At 42.5% G+C, this 23,067-nt stretch overlaps 1 protein-coding gene across 6 annotated transcripts in view; it reads left to right on the top strand.

Moving 5' to 3' along the window:
- MYO5A (myosin VA) overlaps positions 1 to 23,067 on the top strand; it is a 285,827-nt gene that overhangs the window by 159,332 nt on the left and 103,428 nt on the right. For all 6 annotated transcript variants that reach the window (XM_077474307.1, XM_077474306.1, XM_077474309.1 and 3 more), the window contains exons 8-14: positions 1,782 to 1,889; positions 1,997 to 2,103; positions 4,622 to 4,887; positions 10,223 to 10,304; positions 12,955 to 13,095; positions 15,895 to 16,020; positions 18,674 to 18,757. In XM_077474307.1, the coding sequence (XP_077330433.1) occupies positions 1,782 to 1,889; positions 1,997 to 2,103; positions 4,622 to 4,887; positions 10,223 to 10,304; positions 12,955 to 13,095; positions 15,895 to 16,020; positions 18,674 to 18,757 (914 nt within the window). The remainder of the gene's footprint in view (positions 1 to 1,781; positions 1,890 to 1,996; positions 2,104 to 4,621; positions 4,888 to 10,222; positions 10,305 to 12,954; positions 13,096 to 15,894; positions 16,021 to 18,673; positions 18,758 to 23,067) is intronic.

Raw genomic sequence — 23,067 nt, 5'->3', positions numbered from 1 at the left:
ATGACTGCACTGAACCCTGGGCACCTGTTCTGTATCTCCCTTGTCCCTGTCCGGCACTCTGTGGGATCTGCGCAGGAGATCTGACCTGTGGGAGCTACTGGGAGATAAGCCATCACTTGTGAACTCAGAAGCTGGACTTCAGGGTTATCAAGTGATAGTGGTAAGCAGGGAGCAGAAGACCTGAGCCAGAGGTGGTGGAACACCCTAGTTCCTGCTGAGAAAAAGCCCTGCTAAAGGGACAGGAACATTATTATTTTTTTTTAGGTTTACAAACACTTTAATGTAGAGAATGCATTAAGGTGAAAAACTCTTTGCTTATAGATCCACTTTAATATTTGTATACCACCACTGTGTCAGGATTTTGAGTTCTGTTCTTGCTAGGATTGTCAGACAGGGGAAGCATGGATCAGATTGAATATTTCTTTTAGATATAGATTGGTAAAGCTGTTATCAAGATTGAGTTCCAGTTTTTGGCCAAGGGGAGTTGTTTTGATCATGTAAATGAAGATGAACTGGTTTATGTTCAGTTGGGTCTGAACATATGCAGATTTGGTCTAGTGGCGTTAAAGTGGTTGTAAACCCTTACAAACCACTTTGGCCTACAGGTAAGCCTAGATTAAGGCTTACTTGTAGGTCCAAGAAATATCTCCTAAATCTATACGGTTTAGGAGATATTTGCCCGAAGACAGGCACCGCTGTCTACAGCGCATGCACCGTACACAGCAGCGCGCAGGCACACTGAGCGCGGCATTGTCGATGGCGAAGTTGCTGCGCGTGTCGTGATGTCACGTCGCGGGATTTGACGTCACCGCGGCTTCGCCGAATGACAGCGGCGGAGCTATGAGACCCCACCGAGAAGATGGATGCGCCGGACTACAGGGGGCAGCGGTGACATCGCTGGCTCCTGTCAGGTAAGTGACACATAATGGACTACTATGCGATGCATAGTAGTCCATTATGCTTTGCCTTTGCAGGGAATGAAAGAGGAAGTAAACCCATTAGGGTTTACTTCCTCTTTAACAGTCCATCAATTCAAAAATTGATGAATCTTGAGCATATGTTGGTTAATAAAGTGCATTGGCTGTGTCTGGTTTCCTTTTTCAAGTTTACTAGCCAGATAGGATTTCTAAAAAAATAAAATAAAAAAAATCTTGTTCTCTGATGTTCATTAGATGGGCAGAGTAAAAAGACCAGGAATTGATAGTTGAAGATGTGGCCGATAAGTGCTGCTCACTGTTTGCCCATGTATTTATGTCTTAACCAATCAATTATGGTTAACAAATGGTAACATTTAATTTAATTTAATTAATTAATGTAATTTAATATGCATGAGTGAAATGATTGTGGTGTTTTGGGGATTTTTTATATTTTTTTCCAGGATATCCTACAAAGCTTCGCCTCCCAGGCAGGATATTGTCTATTAAGATATACATTTTTTACTTTATAGAATTCTTTCATTAACATTTCAATATTCGCTTTTATTTATAAGAACTGAATAAAATAAATTCTAATACACAGCAAATGTCTGTGAAAAATACATATTTCTCTTTATTTTAATGACATGCATCAATAACATTAGTGTCAGTAGCCCAACAAGAAATATTAAAAAGGTCCGCTCTCGTTCGTCGACCTATACCACTGTGCTAAAAGCTTATTTCTGATTGGTTCCCTTGCTTTACTGCATCTTTTAAATGTATTATTTTGTGGGCCCATTTACATTTTTTTTCTCTGTTAAGGTAATGTGACTTTTAAATAAATCCAGTTACTATCTCTATGCATAGGGAGTGCCAACAGTTTCCATTACACAAAGCAAGGAGGAAGCCCAGTGATTGATGGTGTTGATGACGCAAAAGAACTAAGAAATACTCGGCGAGCCTGTGCACTATTAGGTAATGTGCATTTTTATAGCTCTTTCATCAGCTGACATGCTGCTTGTTTTTCTTTTTTTCATTAAACTGTAAAATGATGTTGAACTGTGCTCTGCGTTTGTTTGCAGGTATTGGTGACCAGTACCAGTTGGGAATCTTTAGAATTTTAGCTTCTATACTTCACTTTGGAAATGTTGAATTTAAATCTCGAGATGCAGACAGTTGTTTAATTTCTGTAAGTGTAATTTCATTTTCTGTGCATGAGTGTGCTATATACCAGTGTCATTTTTCCAAATGTACCAGATTTACCAAATAATAGAAACTGTTCTATCTATTGGTGTCCATCTTAAAGTGAACATGTACATTGTAATATGACAGCCAGTTAAACAAGGCATTTCCCTGTTCTGCCTAGTAACATGACAGAGATCTTCTGTTCCCTGTCATCGGGAACAGTTATCTCTGTCATGTCAGTGGTAAGCCACCCCCCCTACAGTTAGAACACGCTGAGGGAACAGACTTAACCCCTTGATCACCCCCTAGTGTTTAACTCTTTCCCTGCCAGTGGCATTTATACAGCAATCAATGGCTATTATTAGCTCTGATTTCTGTATAGATGTCAATGGTCCCAAAATAGTGTCAGAAGGGTCCGATCTGTCCACCGCAATGTCGCAGTCCCGTTAAAAATCACAGATCACTGCCATTACTAATAAAAAAAAAAAAAAAATCATTATAACGCTAATACGTCCTTTCCTCCTTTCTCTATTTATTTTGAATGATCCGTACAAAACATCTTTTGAAATTTTTATCTTTTCTTTCTTACTTACCACTATCATATATACTTCCTAAACAACCTTTAGACACAGGTATTAACAAACATATATACTTAAACATACACACACAGAAAAAAATATATATATTTATTATAGCAGAAAGTAAAAAAAAAGTTTTTTCTTTTTTTCAAAATTGTCAGATTTTTATTTTGTTTATAGCGCAAAAAATAAAAACCTCAGAGCTGATCAAATACCACCAAAAGAGCTTGATTTGTGGGAAAAAACGGGTGCAAATTTCGTTTGGGTACAGTGTCATGCGGCCACGCAATTTTCCCTTAAATTGACACAGTGCCAAATTGTAAAAAGTGCTCTGGTCAGGAAGGGGGTAAAATCTTCTGGGGCTGAGGTGGTTAAAATAACAAACATGTTATACTTAGACCCCTTTCACACCACGCCGCCCATAGCATCGGCGGTAAAACACCGCTATTTTTAGCGGTGTTTTACCGCCGGATTTTCAGCGCATGTTGGATGCTAGCGGGGCGCTTTTACCCCCCGCTAGAGGCCGAGAAAGGTTTAAAACCCCCGGCTATACGACGTAATAGCGACGTTTTGCCGGCGGGTTTACAGCGCTGCCCCATTGATTTCAATGGGGAGCAGCGGTGGAGGAGCAGTAAACACACCGCTCCTTCACCGCTCCAAAGAAGCTGCTGGCAGGACTTTTCCTGACGTCCTGCCAGCGCACCACTGCAGTGTGAAAGCCCTCGGGGCGTTCACACTACAGACAATGGTGCAGCAGTTTTAGGGCGTATTGCAGGAGCTATTTCTAACACTATAGCGCCTGCAAAACGCCCTTGGTGTGAAAGGGGTCTTAGTTGCTCTGTGCAGTGGTTTTGCCCAGAGCAGCCCAGGTTCTCCTATTTTTTAATGTCCCACGCCAGAGCTCCTGGCCCCTCCCTCCTGCCAAGTGCCCTACAGCAAGCAGCTTTCTATGGGGGCACCCGAGCAGAGCCACTGCTCTGTGTGGCCATTCAGACACAGAGCTGCCAACTCCTCATTGGCTCACTGACTTTGATTGACAGCAGTGGGAGACAATGACTCCCACTGCTGACAAAAGCCAATCAAGAGTGCGAGTTCCTGGAGAGACAAGGCTCTCGTGGACTTCGCTGGATTGGGAGGGGGCTCAGGTAAGTATTGGGGGGGTGCTGCTTTACATAGAAGGTTTTTTATCTTCATGCATAAAATGCATGAAGGTAGAAAACTTGTGCCTTTACAACAACTTTAAAGTTGAATCCAGCTAAAGCTTATCTAGCCTTAAAAATGCTCCCTCCCCCCTCCTAACACCTATACCTATAGCCTGTTTAAAAAAAAGATGCTTATAACTTACCTATTTGCGGCCCACTCTGGTGCTGTTACCTGATCCGACTCCTGTGTGCCAGCCAGTGGTGGCTACAGGAGTGAGGAAGGATTGCCGACAATGGCTTCACCATTGGAGCCTACGAGTAATGTCATTGCTCCTGGCTTCACCAGCTGTGAGCCACTCTCTCTATTGGGCAGCTGCAGGAGATCACGTGACCGTGCAGGAGCAGGCTGAAAATACAGTAGGTAAGTATATACATCTTTTTTTTAACCAGGTTAGTATAGGGTAGGAACAGTTAGTTAGTATAAGAGCAGAAAAGGATGCAGCCCTTCTCTGACTTTTGTTTCCAGACCTAGACAGACTTGATCGGATGTAAACAGAAGTGCGCCTGTTCACCTCTGCGTGCCTATAGACTGAAATAGTTCAAATTTTGTTCAAATTTGCCTGAAAAAACTGACCGGTTGATCTGATTGGACCATCCATGTAAAAGGGGCCTAAAAGACCATATTTTCTATAGTGCTGTTATTTTTGCCTCATTTATTATTCTAAACTGTTTTTGTGGATTGCAGATTTAGTGTAAGATATGAATTATCAGTTCTTAAAGTGACATTTGACTTATGTTGCAGCCAAAGCATGAACCTCTGATTATATTTTGTGATCTAATGGGAGTGGAATATGAAGAGATGTCGCATTGGCTCTGCCATCGGAAGCTTGTAACGGCCACCGAGACCTTTATCAAACCACTCAACCGACTGCAAGCTACCAATGCTAGAGATGCCCTGTCCAAACATATCTACGCCAACCTCTTTAACTGGATTGTGTGCCATGTCAACAAAGCCCTACTGTCATCTGCCAAACAGAATTCATTCATTGGAGTCCTTGATATCTACGGGTAAACACATGTTCCCTAAGAATCTACAGGCTGTTAGGTAGCTATGTCTTCCTGTGCTAGTAAAGCTGTATGAATCTGTGTTCTAAGGGAGACCATAAATACAACATTTTGTGCAATATTAACAAGTCCTTTGCAGGATGGTTATATTCTAAGGACCCCACATCACCATTTTTCTGGGGAAATATATTTCTAAAGGTTCTATTGACATGAAATTTTCAACACATGTAGCTAATAACCCATGCAATCCATACATACAAAGACACCAAAACAAATACGTTCAGAATTTAAAGAAGTCCAGTCTGAGCTTTTTAGGCTGGGCTTTTCCTCTGGGTTAAAGGAGTGCAATTCGTTTTGCACTCTTGTGACCCGTTTTCCGCAGAGATTGGTCTGAAGTCCGCTCTCCACTGATGTAACTGCCATCAGTCGAGGCAGCGCATCATCCCGCCAACTTCCCAAGTCTGGATCCGCCAGCTGCCTTTATTGATGGCAAGCTGCTGAGAAGGCCGCTGCCCGCCCCTCCACAGCTCAGCGCTCCATTGATCGCAGAGAAGCAGAGAGGAGAGACGTTGACTGACGGTGGCTCAGTTCTCAGTGCAGACGGCAGGGGGCAGCTGCAGCATCAATCTGGTGCTCCATGCACATAGGTAAGTACGAATCTTTAATAAAAAAAAAACATACGTCTCTTTTAAGTTATGTGTAATAAAATGGAATGACACAGGGAAAAAGTATTGAACACGCTAGCTGAAATGTATTTAATACTTTGTACAAAATACTTTGTTGGTAATGACAGCTTCAAGACGCCTCCTGTACTGGTCGCACATATTGCTCAGGTGTGATCTTGGCGCATTCTTCCAAACGGTCTTCAAATATTGAAGGTTCCCTGGGCCTCTTCTATGAACTCTGATCTTTAGTTGTTTCCGTAGATTTTCTATTGGCTTTAAGTCAGGTGATTGGCTGGACCATTCTAGAAGCTTTATTTTCTTTCTTTGAAACCAATTGAGAGTTTCCTGGGCTTCGTGTTTTGCATCATTGTCTCGCTGAAATGTCCGCCCATGTTTCATCTTCATCATCCTGGTAGATGGCAGTAGATTTTTATCAAGAATGTCTTGGTACATTTTTCCATTCATCTTTCCTTCAATGATATGAAGTTTGTCAGTACTGTATGCTGAAAAACAGCCCCACACCATGATGTAGCCCACCTCCAAACTTTTCTGTTGGTATAGGGGTGGTGTTGGTGTGATGTGCAGTGCCACCTGACCTCTAAACATGGTTTCTGGCATCCAAAGAGTTCAATTTTGGTCTCATCTGACCAGACTATATTCTCCCATTATTTCACAGGCTTATCTAAATGTTGTGCAGCAAATGTTTAACAAGCTTCAGCATGCTTTTTCTTCAGCAATGGAGTCTTGCGTGGTGACTATGCATGCAGGCCATGGTGGTTGAGTACATAACTTTTTGTTTTCTTTGAAACAATTGTAGCTGCTAATTGAAGAAATTACTGAAGCTCCGCTTTAATTTATGAACTTTTGGTTTCTTTGTATGTATGGACTGCATGGGTTGTTACTGACATGTTGTGAAAATTACATGTCAATAGCACCTTTAAAAATATATTCACCTAGAAAAATGGCGACATGTTTACACACACACACACACACACACACACACACACACACACACACACACACACACACACACACACACACACACACACACACACACACACACACACACACACACACACACACTGCCTTGAAAAAGTATTCATACTCCTTGAAATGTTTCACATTTTGCCATGTTACAACCAAAAACCTAAATGTATTTTATGTGATAGACCAACACAAAGTGGCACATAATTGTGAAGTGGAAGGAAAATGATAAAGGGTTTTGAAACTTTTTTACAAATAAATATCTGAAAAGTGTGGTGTGCATTTGTATTCAGCCCCCTTTACTGTGCTCTAGTGATACAAATTGCCTTCAGAACTCACCTAATTAATTAGTAAATGGAGTCCACATGTGTAATTTAATCTTTAATTAATTTATAAACACAGCTGTTCTGTGAAGCCCACAGAGGTTTGTTAGAGAACCTTACTGAATAAACATCATCATGAAGGCCAAGGAACACACTGGACAGGTCAGGGGTAAATTTGTGAAGTTTAAAGCAGGGTTTGGTTATTAAAAAAAAAATATCCAAAGCTTTGAACATCTCGCAAAGCACTGTTCAATCCATCCTCCAAAAATGGAAAGAGTATGGCACAACTACAAACCTACCAAGACATGGCCGTCCACCTAAACTGACAGACCAGGCAAGGAGAGCATTAATCAGAGAAGCAGCAAAGCCCGTGGTAACTGGAGGAGCTGCAGAGATCCACAGCTCAGGTGGAGGAATCTGTCCACAGGACAACGATTAATCGCGCCCTCCACAAATATGGCCTTTATGGAAGAGTGGCAAGAAGAAAGCCATTGTTGAAAGAAAGCCATAAGAAGTTACGCTTGCAGTTTGCGAGGAGCTATGCATGAAAGGAGACCAAAATTTAACTTTTTGGCCTAAAAGCAAAATGCTATGTGTGGCGGAAAACTAACACTGCATGTCACTGCATAACACTGTGAAACATGGTGGTGGCAGCATCATGTTGTGGGGATGCTTTTCTTCAGCAGGGACAGGGAAGCTGGTCAGAGTTGATGGGAAGATGAATGGAGCCAAATATAGGGCAATCTTAGAAGAAAACGACCAGACTTTCCGGCAGACTAGGTCCGACGGAATCGGTCCGTTGGACAATTTTATCGTGTGTGGGCTAATCCGATCGTTTTTCATAAAAAAAAATCAGACTGACCTAGAAATAGAACATGTTTCAGTTGTGTCTGACGGACTCAATTCCTATCGGAAAAACTGTTCGCCTGTATGCTGGTCCGACGCACCAAATGCAACTCAAGGGAAGCTATTGGCTACTGAACTCCCTTTTTTAGTCTTGTCTTACATCATCACATTCAAAGTGAACGGACTGAGTCTGTACATGTGTGACCAAGTCCGTTCGTTCAGAATGTCTGTCACAAACTCCTCCGAAAGTCTGTCGGGAAGACCGGTCGTGTGTACGCGGCGTTAGAGTCTGCAAAAGACTTGGGACTGGGGACGGAGGTTCACCTTCCAGTAGAACAATGACCCTATACAAACAGCCAGAGCTATAATGGAATGGTTTCGATCAAAGCATATTCATGTGTTAGAATGGCAAGTCAAAGTCCAGACCTAAATCCAATTGAGAATCTGTAGGCAAGACTTGAAAATTTCAGCTCACAGGGTCACTCTCCATCCAATCTGACAGAGCTTGAGCTATTTTGCAAAGAAGAATGGGCAAAAATGTCACTCTCTAGATGTGCAAAGCTGGTAGAGACATCCCCAAAAAAGACTTGCAGCTGTAATTGCAACAAAAGGTGGTTCTGCAAAGTATTGGCGCGGGGGCTGAATATAAATGCACGTCACACTTTTTAGATATTTATTTGTAAAAAAAAATTGAAAATCATTTATCATTTTCCTTCCACTTTATAATTATGTGTTATGTTGGTCTATAACATAAAATCCCAATAAAATATATTTGTTTTTGGTTCTCATATGACAAAATGTGAACAATTTCAAAGGGTATGAATACTTTTTCAAGGCACCGTGTGTGTGTGTGTATGTATGTATATATATATATATATATATATATATATATATATATATATATATATATATATATGGATCTCATACACTGATGTATTTTGTAAAGAGTCTAATATTGGACAAACGTTAGCTTGACTGTTTCAGATGCTTAATAAACATTAATGAGTAGTATGTGCTTTTCACAAGCAGATATTTTTTACTGTCTACACACTTATGCACTCTCATAGCTATACTAATATGAAAAGCAGAAGCATGCCATGTTAATTTGTTGTGTGTGTGTGTGTGTGTGTGTGTGTGTGTGTGTGTGTGTGTGTGTGTGTATACATACATACACTGATCAGCAATAACATTAAGACCACCCACCATAACTCGTCAAGGCATGGAACTCAATTAGACCTATCCGGCACCAAGCAGTCAGTAGCAGATCCTTTAGGTCCTACAAGTTGCGAGGTGGGGCCTCCATGGATCATATTTATTTTTCCAGCAGATCCCACAGATGCTCAATTGAACTGAGATCTGAAAAATTTGGAAAAAGTCAACACCTCGGACTTCTTGTGTTCTTCAAACCATTCTTGAATTCATGAGACCAGGCCACCACCTTCCATTGCCTCATGGTACAGTTCTGATTCTCAAGCAACCATTGTAGGCAGTTTTGGTTATGGACACGGGTCAGTATGGGCACCCTGATTGGTCTGTAGCTACACAGCCCCATACGCAACAAACTGTGATGCACTGTGTATTCTGACACCTTTCTATCAGAACCAGCTTTAACATTTTCAGCAATTTGATCTACAGTAGTACTTTTATTGGATCGGACTACACTGGCCAGCCTTCGCTCCTCACATGCATCACAGAGCCCTGGCCACCCAACACCCTGTTTCTGATTTGCTGGTTTTCCTTCCTTGGACCACTTTTGTTTGGTCCTGCACACCAGGAACATGCCACAAGAGTATTTGAGCAAGTGCAGTTTTGGGATGGCTCTGACCCAGTCGTCTGCCCTTTACAATCTGATCCTTGTCAAAGTCGCTCATATTCAGATTCTAACGCTTGCCCATTTTTTCTGCTTTCAGCACATCGGTTTCAGGGACAACGTTCACTTGCTGCCTAATATATCCCAACCACTTCCATGTGATATTGTAACAAGATCATCAATGTTATTCAGTTTACCTGTTAGTGATCATGATGCTATGACTGATTGGTGTGTGTGTGTGTGTGTGTGTATATGTGTATATGTATGTATGTATGTATGTATGTATATGTGTGTGTATATAATATGGCTACAGTGCAGGCCTAAATTGCTGGGAGGGTGTGGGCAGTGTGAGCACATACATGGACACTCTTCTAGCAATTTAGGCCCATGCTGTAGCCATCTTTCGGCTATAGCGTGGGTGTGAAGCGGTTAAAGGGCCAGTCAAATCATGCAAAGTGATTTCTGAATGGCAGTGCCCAGTAGTAAGCAGTACCTGCTACAGTGATTATCAGCTCACATGGGGATCCAACAAGTATGGCACATACATGCATCAAAGCTGGGCCATTGTAACTGTATAAATTGCCGTACCTAAACTTCATATTTACCTGAGAAATCCTCCTTCTTGTCTTTTCAGTACAGGTTTCAAAACTTAATAATTTCAGGTGTTTATGTCTGAGAATTCATATTAATACATGTGTATTGTTTTCCAGGTTTGAAACATTTGAGATAAACAGCTTTGAGCAGTTCTGTATCAACTATGCCAATGAGAAGTTGCAGCAGCAGTTTAATCTGGTGAGTGGTCACTCATGTTACCGTCTGCTCGTCAAGCATGTAGGCCACCATTGTGTACCTGTTTCCAGGAAACAATGGAGCACATGAAGACAGGGCTCAGAATATCCATATTTGTACCAAGTCAGTGATGCAAAATGTGTTGAAACGCTCAGAGCATCGTGTAGGTCGGGTATCTAGTATTTTTGAAAGGAAAGCACAGCATTATAAACCAATTTTCCTTTGTACAAATCTTATTCAAAGGTTAACTCCACTTTTGTGGGTAGAAAAAATACACCATATACAGTTGCTACACAAGCCATATTGTAATTTAATGTTATTAAAAATCACTTTTCCATTTCAATCTGCAGCGCTGTCATTTTCTGTAAAAGTCAATGAAATATGGCAGCTTAGGCGCTTTCTGTATGCAGTTGGTGTACAGAACTTCCCCAGCAATGTCATTTCCTGCTTGTGTGATTGGCTCACTGATTTTCCCAGAAGTCTGCACTAAGATGCAAGTAAAATTGTAGGCATCCTCTGCAACAAAATTTCATTTTTTTTGTGCGATCCCCCCATTTCATTTTTAAAGTGATATTAAAGGCAAGGTTAAAAAAACAAAAACAAACATGTCCTGCTCTGTGTAATGGTTTTGCACAGAACAGCCCCGATCCTCCTCTTCTGGAGTCCCACCCAGTGCTCTCAGCCTCTCCATCCTGCCAAGTGCCCTGCCCCCACAAGGCTTGCTCCCAAACTGCTGCTCTGTGTCCATTCACGGACAGTGCATGGCTTGGCCTCAATTGCTCATCTTATTGGCTCACTGGCTGTGGTTGACAACCAATGGCTCCCGCGGCTGTCTCAGCCAATGAGGTGGGAGAGTCCCTGTGGAGCCGAGGCTTTCGTGCACATCTCTGCGATGGCCAAATCTGACCCCTGGTCCTTTTTGGGGACTAGTGACATTATTACAGTGATCAGTGCTAAAAAAAAAAAATGCACTAATCAATGTATAAATGACACTGGCAGGAAGGGATTAACACTAGGGAACATGCATCTCAGCCCGCAGCTCGATCATGGATGCAGGAACTGCAGGGAAACCGCATGGTCAAAACCGTGTCTTTAACCACTTGCCCATCAGCGCATGCTGATGTACATTGGCAGAATGGTGCTGGTAGGCAAAAGGGCGTACAGGTACGTCCCCTTTAAGAAGTAGCGCGCGCCCGCTGCGGTCTCCATGACAGTGAGTCCCATGGACTCTGTGTCTGCTGGGTGCCCGCGATTGTGTCACGGGGGGGAGAACAGGAGATACTTTTGTAAACAAAGCATTTCCCCTTCTGCCTAGTGACAGGACAATGATCACAGCTCTTTCTCATTGAGAGCTCTGATCACTGTTCTGTGTGTTGAAGTCCAGCCCCCTCATAGTCAGAATCACTCCCTAGGACACACTTAACCCCTTCACTACCCCCTAGTGGTTAACCCCTTCACTGCGTCATTTACACAGTAATCAATGCATTTTTATAGCATAAATCGCTGTATAAATGACAATGGTCCCAAGATAGTGTCAAAAATGTCCGATGTGTCTGCCATAATGTTGCAGTCCTAAAAAAAAATAGCAAATTGCCACCATTACTAATAAAAAATAAATAAAAAATAAAAATGCCATAAAATTATCCCACATTTTGTAGACGCTATAAATTTTGTTCAAACCAATCAATATATGCTTATTACGGTTTTTATTTATTTTTATTTTTTTTACCAAAAATATGTAGAAGAAAACGCATCGGCCTAAACTGAGGGAAAAAAAATCGTTTTTTTATATATTTTTGGGGGATATTTTATTATAGCAAAAAGTAAAAAATATTGAGTTTTTTTCAAATTGACTTTTTTTGTTTATAGCAGAGGCGATCAACTACCACCAAAAGAAAGCTCTATTTGTGGGGAAAAAAAGAACGTAAATTTTGTTTGGATACAATGTCGCACAACCGCGTAATTGTTAGTTAAAGCGACGCAGTGCCGAATTGCAAAAAGTGCTCTGGTCAGGAAGGGAGTAAAATCCTCCGCGGCTGAAGTGGTTAAAAGGCTGCATGCACCTTTTTTGTGCATTTGACATGGCACAGCAGCCCTGCTGAGCCTGAGCAAACGCGGTACGCATGGCCCTCACTAGTGTGAGCCTAGGGTTATGGCCGTGTATTTTGTGTTTGTATTGTGTATTATTATTGTAAAGCTCGTTGGAAGGTCATTTTGAATGTGTTTTTCACACATTCACATGATTGCTATTTTGTATTTTCGTTGTTACATTTTATGTAGAAATTGTACAGATTTGTAAATTCTCATTCTAGTGGATTTCTGCATATATTAGCACCCCTTCTAAACAGCAAATGAGATGAACATAAGCAATCTGGAAGTCTAAGCAAGTGTGAGCAGACTGATAAAATAATATGAGTGTAGTCTCTGCAGGAGTCATTTCCATCGATATCAGTACTTGTATCCCTTTTAAAATGTAGACATTTATGGCATATTGTATATATCTCACTATGTTTCACTTTAAATTTTTTTTTCTTTATTGACTGTATTTGACACTATACCTGTCATAAGCCTTTTCTGAATTTTACCCAAGGCCTATATCTGTATTATGCAGTTTTACATTCCTTTGAACACATTTTTTCTGCTTTGTGTGCAGCATGTGTTTAAGTTGGAACAAGAGGAGTACATGAAAGAACAAATCCCATGGACCTTAATTGACTTTTATGACAACCAGCCGTGCATCAACCTCATAGAATCCAAAATGGGTATCCTGGACCTACTTGATGAAGAATGTAAGGTAGGAGGGGGCCATCTGTCTTCAATGTATCACAAGACTAAAAGCAGCATACTGAGAAATCTGATACACACTGTTCTGGAAAGCCAAAGAAGCTTTATCTACAGCCGTCATGCCATGGCATGAATCCAAGTCTATCCATGGCCGTTTTGATTTACCGTATATACTCGAGTATAAGCCGAGATTTTCAGCCTCTTTTTTGAGGCTGAAAGTGCCCCCCTCGGCTTATACTCGAGTCATCGCTGTCTGCCCGCTTGATCAGCGTGTCGAGCAGACAGACAGCGGCCATTCTGATTCAAAAGCCGCGCCTCCGGCTCCGCCTTCGCCTGTGATAGGCGGAACACTGAATTTCCCAGCAGCCTGTGTTCCGCCTATCACGGGCATCCGCTCATCCTCGTACTACGGACGAGGATGATACGACGTCCGTGATAGGCGGAACACAGGCTGCTGGGAAATTCAGTGTTCCGCCTATCACAGGCGAAGGAGGAGGCGCGGCTTTTGAATTTTACAATGGCCGCCGACGAAGAGGGCACGGGACGGAGGCAAGGCAACGCACGGCACGGGACGGGACGGGACGGGACGGGACGGGACGAAGGCAAGGCACGACACGGGACGGAGGCTCGGGACAAAGGCTCGGGACACAGGTAGGCTGGACACACACACACACACACACACACACACACACACACACACACACACACACACACAGGGATGGATGGATGGATGGATACACACACACACAGGGATGGATGGATGGATGGAGACACACACACACAGGGATGGATGGATGGATGGATGGAGACACACACACACAGGGATGGATGGATGGATGGATGGAGACACACACACACAGGGATGGATGGATGGATGGACACACACACACACAGGGATGGATGGACGGACACACAGGGATGGACGGACACACAGGGATGGACGGACACACAGGGATGGACGGACACACACACAGGGATGGACAGGCATGTCTCACCCTCGGCTTATACACGAGTCAATAAGTTTGCCAGTTTTTTTGGGGGTAAATTGGGGGCCTCGGCTTATATTCGGGTCGGCCTATACTCGAGTATATACGGTAAGCCTTGTACACACGGTCAGATTATTGGACACATTTTCGTCAGTTTTTTGTTTGATGCTAGTCTCAAATCGAAAGTGAAGAGGGCACTCGCCATCAGAAAATTTTCTGACGACAGAATTCAACGTCAGAAGTGATGTAATGTGTTGAATTGTTTTGTATGTGTGCTTTCATTTCTGAGCATGCCTAGTCTTGCTCTTCAGTTTTGTTTTTTTTTGTCAGAAAACCGTACTAATTAAAAGAAAATCAGATGTTGTGGTCACACCAGACAAAAATTTTCAAGCACATTCAGTTTTTTGTCTGCCGAAAAATCGCAGTTGGCTGTCAAAAGCAGCATACTAACGATCAGAAAATCGGCAGATCGTTCATCGGATGAAGTTTATCTTCAGATTTTCTGACTGTGTGTACGGGGCCTTTAGTGTTGTATTCATTTGGTCTATATTCAGACTTACTTCTAAAACTGACAGTTTTTTTACAAAGCATACTGAAAACATATTAATAAAAGCTGATTCATATGAACAGACTTGGTTAAAGGTTTATTACCCCAATGTAAGTCATTATTTTGCGTATTAAGAACCATTCATGATGGTGCGTACACTACACATACATATGACCTATATGGTGCCCTAAGAGAGCGCAGAAGAGACATGCAGGAGCAGCATTAAATCATACTTATCATACTTATTGTATATATTTATGGGCTGTAAACCTCTGAACAGTGACGGCTGGTGGTACATTTTTTGAGGGGGGAGACAAACAATCCAAACTTATGCCATCTAGGTCGTGGGCAGCGCTTCTGGGCAGCGTCTCCTCCTCCTGGTGCTTCACGGTGGCTTCCTCTGCATTTCCTCCCTCCTCCTCCTCAGTGGCCAATAAGATTGCTTCTCCTCTCGGCCAATCGGGTGCCAGGACCCACTTCCTGATTAGCCAGGAGGAGAATATTAATTCACTCTTGTCACACAACTGGGTGGGCATTGCACCCCAAGCCCACCCTTTTTTGAAGCCTATTAGAGCCTTTAATCACATACTGATTAAAAAAAAACATTGGAATCCGTGCATCCAGCACCCCCATGTAGATTAGGGGGCCGAGCACATGGATTAGGGGGATGCCCTGCATTAATGGCTGCCACTGCTTCTGAAATTAAAAGTGAACAAGGCATATTCTTCTATAGTGTGTACTTGCCTCCATCCTAAGCACTGAGTTTTATTTATGTCTCCTCTCTCATTCCTATGCTGTGAGTCACTTCTGACAGACTATGCTGACACCAGATAATCCTGGAATCCTGGGAGACAGCCCTCTCCTCCTCCCCTCCCCAAGCAAACAACTGGTGATTGACAACCACAGCTGTGTGTATCCCTATGAGACTGTGTAGAGGGGTGTGGTCTCCCTCAGGTCTAAAATTACACTTGGCTCCCTTGCCTGTGCATTGTGGGATAGATTAGATCCCCCTGCCCCCTTCCTTCTGGAGCCAGAAATGCTGTCTCAATTCTTCACTTTGAATGGCTGTAGAGGAGAGAGGGCTGCAGATAAATGTATGAGCATATATATATATATATATATATATATATATATATATATATATATATATTATCTCTGTGTGTGTTCTGAGGCCAGTCACTTCACTGTATATGTAATGTTAAAGATATACCAGGTTTAAACGTTAAATGTTTTTTATTCTGTTTTTTTTTTTTAAATGATTTTTTTGATTTTGCAGATGCCCAAAGGGTCAGATAACACATGGGCCCAGAAATTGTACAACACCCACCTCAAGACCTGCCCATTGTTTGAAAAACCACGTTTGTCTAATGTAGCTTTTATTATCAAGCACTTTGCAGACAAGGTAAAAATAAGTGTGTTACCTGATCTAGCTAATCCATGGCCACAGTCCTGTCTAATATTCAAGCTATGGAATTTTATTCTTTTTGTCTTTCTTGGGCATACCTGGGTTGTTACATATGGTTGTCTTTAGTGGTGGTCCCCGATGCAAGAGTAACCCACCATCACCACCATCACCACCACCACCACCACCATTACCATTTAATTATTGGCCAAGTAAACCACGTACTGTCTAGTACTTTATTTAGTGTCATGGTGGATCTGAGTGACAGCTTGTTGCAAAGTGGTGTCATAGCACCCAATCCATCTGTTTTGTTTTTGAAAGTGAAGCTTAAGTGTTGCGTTTGGGGAACATTTTAGAAGATCCAAAAATATATAAATACAGTACCAATGTGGTGCTACAACCCATCCGAAATAGATTACAAAGAGCTCCATGTGTGCCCAGACCAAAGCTACACAAACTGTTACAACTAAAGCCCACCTGAACGGAAATGCCTCAGGCTCTTGTACATTGGGGCTTTTTTGTACTCTTTATGAAGCTCTAATAAATGGGGTTTTAGAGCTTATCACACGTAGTTGGCAACCTTTTTGATTGGATATTTACTTAGTGTTACTAAACCCAGGACCCTGCATTCAATATATGTTCTCCCACAGTACACAGAACACAGAAATGCATATATTTTAGTAGATATAAACTGCTAAATACCTTTTTCCATCAGCAGTATGTAGCAGTCTTCTGATTTCTATCAGTGTCCCGCTGAGCACTGGTTAAAGCGGTTGTATACCCGCTGAATTTTTTATTTTTTTTCCTCACCTGCAAAGCAAAAGGCATAATGAACTAGTATGCACTGCATACTAGCTCATTATGAAATACTTACCTTAGAACGAGGCCCCGACATCTGTCCCGATCCACGCCAAGGGAGCTGACATGTTCCCTCTGCGTTTCTTCCGGGTATATTGTTACTCCTGCCCATGCGTGCGGGAGATTTCTCTCCGGCAGCTTCTGCCGGGCTTCCAGCCGGGAATCCCCTGTGCGCATGCGCCACTGCAGTCAGCGGCGCATTGCGAGGGGAATATCTCCTAAACCGTACAGGTTTAGGAGATATTTTTTTTACCTACAGGTAAGCCTTATTATAGGCTTTCCTGTAGGTAAAAGTCCCCAATTTGGCTATACAACCACTTTAAAGCTTGTAGGAGGAGTTTTCATTCTCCTTTAACTGTTTGACCCCGGTCTTCTGCACAGTGCTGATTGGCTCTGAGCTAATCACATTCACCCCCCCCCCCCCCTCAGAAAAAAAAACTATCAATAGCACCAAACTGTGCATGTGCAGTGTGCCTCCAAGGCTCTGTGCTATCAGCAGATGATTTGGGGACAGTAAAAAAAAAGGATCAAACAGCCTTTTTACACAATTCAGAGGATTAACCCCTTAGGTTCCACACTGAGTATAACAAGCAATCTTTACTGCATATACAGACCGATTTTACTATTGTGCTTTTAGTAACACTTTAAGAGATGTATACAATGGCATTTTAAAGTAGAAATAGTCTTAAAAATGCTCCCTCCCTGCTCCTAGCACTTGTGCTGACTAACCTTTGTTAAAAAGTGGTATATACTTGTTTTCAGACCACTCTGGTCTGGCCGCGTGATCCTCTGTGTCAGCCAACGGCACTGCATGGGACAGGAGAAAGCACCCGACAATGGCAGGGAAAGCCTGGAGCAGCACCTTCTCCCATAGGCTCCTATGGCCCATCATTTTGCTGGCATTTAATCCTCTCCCCTGCAGCAGCTGCTGGTTGACACAGGGGGGTCATGACCAGACTGGAACGGGCTGAATATAGATGAGTATATAATATACATCTTATTTTACACAGGTTAGTCAGCACACGTGTTAGGAGAGGGGGGTTGGGGGGGCTGCATTTCTAAGACTAGCTAGGTCTTAGCTTGAATTCTACTTTAACATGAGAAGAACTATATTCTAAACAAATGCTTTCCTGTAAATTCAAATTTGTGACCCGCTTAGATCTAAATATATAATATAGAGGCTACTAATAGTAAGACTAGCCGATCCCCCTAAACTAGACACCCCAAATACTTGTTTGATCAATGGGACATGCTAGGTCTTTCTTCTTCCCAACATGCAGAAAAACGAGAAAAAAAAAAAACATGTTATGCATGAGAACTTTGATGTCGCATACACACGATCGGAATTCTTGTCGGAAAAAGCTCTGATGGTTTCCCTGACAAGCTGTCTTGATTACACACTGTCACACCAAATTCCGATCATTTAGAACGCGGTGACGTACAACACGTACGACGGGACTAGAAAAAGGAAGTTCAATAGCCAGTAGCCACTAGCTTCCATCTTGTAGTTGAATCTGAGCATGTGTGAGTTTTGGCGTGTCAGAATTGCATACACACGATCGGAATTTCCGATAGAAAGTTTTTCCGTCAGGAAAATTGAGAACATGCTATCGATTTTTGGCTGGCGGAAATTCGGACAGCTAAATTCCAATGGAGCATACACACGGTCGCATTTTCCGATGAAAAGCTCTCATCGGTCTTTTTCTGTCCGGAATTCCGATCGTGTGTACGCGGCATGAGTGTTAGAATTATTCTTTATTTTGTAACGCTATAATTATATTAATGTCTACTTCAGGTTGAATATCAGTGTGAAGGATTTCTTGAAAAGAACAAGGATACGGTGTTTGAAGAACAAGTTAAAGTCTTGAAAGCCAGTAAGGTTGGTGAAGCATAATTATTACAATCATTGTTCCAGAAAATAGAGATTATCATTTTCTAAATTTTCCATTTAGGATGTATTTTTATTAGGACATCACTCATAAGTATCATACATTCATACAGTCTTTCTTTATCACATGCTAGTTCATCATTGGAAAGGAGATATCATTGACATCATCTCAACCACCCAACTGTATGTTCTTGTAGATTAAGCTTTGTGATTGTCATTCTGCGGCCTTATAGTTACCATCATGTGATGTGTTGCTTCTCCTTAGGTAGAGTAGGCCCTCTTGTGGGCCACATAATCACTTGTCAGGTCTTTATAAGATGTGTTTTCTTCACGGACTTTATCATTTATATAATCAGAGGTATACAAAAATTTTAACGCAATTAAGTAATAATTATATCAGGTTAATTGCTAATTAGTATGCATCAATTATATGTGGGAATTATTGGTTTACATTTTGATATGTGTACCTTAGGCTGGCCATAGATGATTGTTTTTTTTTTTTCGGGTTGCGAGCTGAACTAAAATAAAGAGCAGATTCCACCATTCACATAATTGAGGTAGATAGAGATATTCTTCCCACTGAGATATTGTTTTCTGGCAGTGGCGACTCGATCAGCGGCTGTAGCTGGCTGATTGAGAAACGTTTTCCAACGTTCCAGTTCAACACAGGTCCATCGTTAGAGCTGGAATGAACATGGATGGACAGAAATGCATCTGGTCCCTGCTAAGCCAGGCTCAATTTTGATCTATGGCCAGCTTCAGACCACAGCTGCTGCCATGAGCTTGTTTTAATCACTTAGAGAGATAGTAAAGGGAAAATATTTTTTTTTATAACAAACATGCCATACTTACCTGCTCTGTGTAGTGGTTTTTCTCAGAGCAGCCACCATCTTCTTGGGCCCCCTGCTGGTGCTCCTGGCTCCTCCCCCCTGCTGACTGCCCCATTAGCAAGCCGCTTGCTATAGGGGCACTCATGCGAGCTTGCTCCCGGGCCACACTCTGGTGTCCATTTATGAAACTGCGAAGAGAGAATCCCAGGGGAAGGAGGAAGATTTTTTACTTCTTCTTTCCTCGTTCAGACCCCCCAAAACAGTAACCATGCTCCCCTGGCATGTCTGTGTTTGTATGTGTACATATTATATACATAAATAATATATATATATATATATATATATATATATATATATATATATATATATATATATATATATATTAATATTAGAGCTGCACAATTAATCATCAAGAATCATTATCTCGATCTCGATTAAAGTTTTTCACAATTCTTTCTATGCAAAGAATTCTCTCTGCTCTTAAGCCACAGGCCTCAAAAGAAAGGAAGAGAAAAACTGGGCAGCCTGTCAGGAATGATAACATTCTTTATCAGTTGAACTTAAGTATAAACATTGTAACAATTTGTCAATGGAATAGACTTTGTGTGTAAGTGAAAGAAGTTTAACCACTTAGGCACTAAACCTTTTTCTGACATTTGCTGGTTTCAAGTTAAAGTGGAAGTAAACCCACTTTTTCAACTTTTACCTACAGGAAAGCCTATAATAAGGCTTACCTGTAGGTAAAAAAAATATCTCCTAAACCTGTACGGTTTAGGAGATATTCCCCTCGGTATGCGCCGCTGACTGCAGCGGCGCATGCGCACAAGGGGGTTCTCTCCGCGAAAATCCGGCAGCGCTCGTCCGGCCGGATTTAAATCTCCCGCGCGCATGCGCGGGAGTGACGATATCGCGGCTCCGGCCACTCACAGCGCCGGAGCCGCGATACCCGGAAGAGACGCCGAGGGAGCATGTCGGCTTCCTCGGCGTGGATCGGGCGAGATGTCGGGGCCTCGTTCTAAGGTAAGTATTTCATAATGAGCTAGTATGCGGTGCATACTAGCTCATTATGCCTTTTGCTTTGCAGGTTTAAAAAAAAAAAAAAAAAAATGCGGGTTTACTACCGCTTTAAAATCTTTTCAATACATTTTTTTTTTGCTAGAAAATTACTTAGAACCCCAACCATTATATATATATATATTTTTAGTAGCGGTCTTTCAAATGCAATTTAAAAAAAAAAAAATACTTTAATGAATTAAAACAAACAAAAAAAAACTAACCAGTAAAAGTTAGAACATTTTTTGTTTGTATAATGTGAAAGATTGTACGTTGCGAGAATCGTGAGAGAATCGTGATCTTTTTATTCTAAGCAAAAATTCGTGATTCTCTTTTTGCCCAGAATCGTGCAGCTCTAATATATATATATATATATATATATATATATATATATATATATATATATATATATATATATATATATATATATATATAATATATATATAGTGTATGGGTCAAATATTTATTACTAGGTGGGCGGTCTCTTCCGGGATGTCCGTGTACTGAGTAGTGATAATTTATCACTGCTTAATAAATGGAAATCTCTGTGTTTCTGTGAATTTATGGTACTGTAATCTCGTAAAGTCTCCCGAAATTCCAGTATCAGGGGACATTCTCCGCTTTTTGAAGCGTTTGTAGATCATTTCACTCCTCCAAAGGAGAAGCAATCTTCACCGCTTCAGAAACTGGCATCTCTGTGTGTCCATTGACCACACACAGTGCGGCTCAGCCTCACTCCCTGCTCCCTCCTTGCTGGCTGTGATTGGCAGCAGCAAGAGCCGATGGCTCCCACTGATGTCCCTGAGCCATTGAGGAGGGAGAGAGAGAGCACTGATGCTGCTTTCATGCACATCTAGGGATCGAGACTGGGCTCAGGTAATTATAAGGGAGAGCTGCACACAGAAGGTTTTTTACCTTAATGCATATACCGTATATACTCGAGTATAGGCCGACCCGAATATAAGCCGAGGCCCCCAATTTACCCCCAAAAAAACTGGCAAACTTATTGACTCGTGTATAAGCCGAGGGTGAGACATGCCTGTCCATCCCTGTGTGTGTGTCCGTCCATCCCTGTGTGTCCGTCCATCCCTGTGTGTCCGTCCATCCCTGTGTGTCCATCCATCCATCCATCCCTGTGTGTGTGTGTGTGTCCATCCATCCATCCATCCCTGTGTGTGTGTGTGTCCATCCATCCATCCATCCCTGTGTGTGTGTGTGTCCATCCATCCATCCATCCATCCCTGTGTGTGTGTGTCTCCATCCATCCATCCATCCCTGTGTGTGTGTGTCTCCATCCATCCATCCCTGTGTGTGTGTGTCTCCATCCATCCATCCCTGTGTGTGTGTGTATCCATCCATCCCTGTGTGTGTGTGTCTCCATCCATCCATCCCTGTGTGTGTGTGTCCATGTGTGTGTGTGTGTGTGTGTGTGTGTGTGTGTGTGTGTGTCCAGCCTACCTGTGTCCCGAGCCTGTGTCCCGAGCCTCCGTCCCCTGCCTTGCCTCCTTGCCTCCGTCCCGTGCCGTGCCTTGCCTCCTTGCCTCCGTCCCGTGTCGTGCCTTGCCTCCGTCCCGTCCCGTGCCGTGCCTTGCCCTGCCTCCGTCCCGTGCCTTGCCAGGATCGCCGCTCTTCGTCAGCGCCTCGGTGGCCATTCTAAAATTCAAAAGCCGCGCCTCCGCCTCCGCCTTCGCCTGTGATAGGCGGAACACTGAATTTCCCAGCAGCCTGTGTTCCGCCTATCACGGACATCGTCTCATCCTCGTCCGTAGTACGAGGATGAGCGGATGTCCGTGATAGGCGGAACACTGACTGCTGGGAAATTCAGTGTTCCGCCTATCACAGGCGAAGGCGGAGGCGCGGCTTTTGAATTTTAGAATGTCCGCTGTCTGTCTGCTCGACACGCTGATCGAGCAGGCAGACAGCGATGACTCGAGTATAAGCCGAGGGGGGCACTTTCAGCCTCAAAAAAGAGGCTGAAAATCTCGGCTTATACTCGAGTATATACGGTAATATGTTCAGGTAAAACACCACCTGCTTTTGAAACCACTTTAAATTCCAGCTTTTTATATACGGTCTTTGTGCTGCAAGCAGTGTTGCCAACCTACCAGATTGAGTTTACGGGCACAGCCAAGTTTTTTTTTACTGGCATTTCTAAAAGTTACAAAATCACAGTTTTAAGTGAAAATGTCAGTATTATGCCATTAGCAATGTCATTTAAAGGTAGATATTAGGGCAAAAAACATATTTTATTTTTGATATAGTAAGTAAGTAGCTCAGGAACAGGACTCAGGAAGGCAAGAAATTAGAGTGGGCACACACACATGAAATGGACTCTCAAAATGACACTGACAACAGTGTGCAGCAGCACAGATGATGATGACACCTCATCGACGCGTTCCCTCCTGAGTCACAGTGACA

Source organism: Lithobates pipiens, unplaced genomic scaffold (assembly GCF_037356315.1).
Source record: "Lithobates pipiens isolate NorthernLeopardFrog02 unplaced genomic scaffold, aLitPip1_a1.2 Scaffold_8, whole genome shotgun sequence".
Taxonomy (NCBI): Eukaryota; Metazoa; Chordata; class Amphibia; order Anura; family Ranidae; genus Lithobates; species Lithobates pipiens.
The sequence above is the reverse complement of the archived record's forward strand: the minus strand, read 5'-3'. Positions and strand labels throughout refer to the sequence as shown.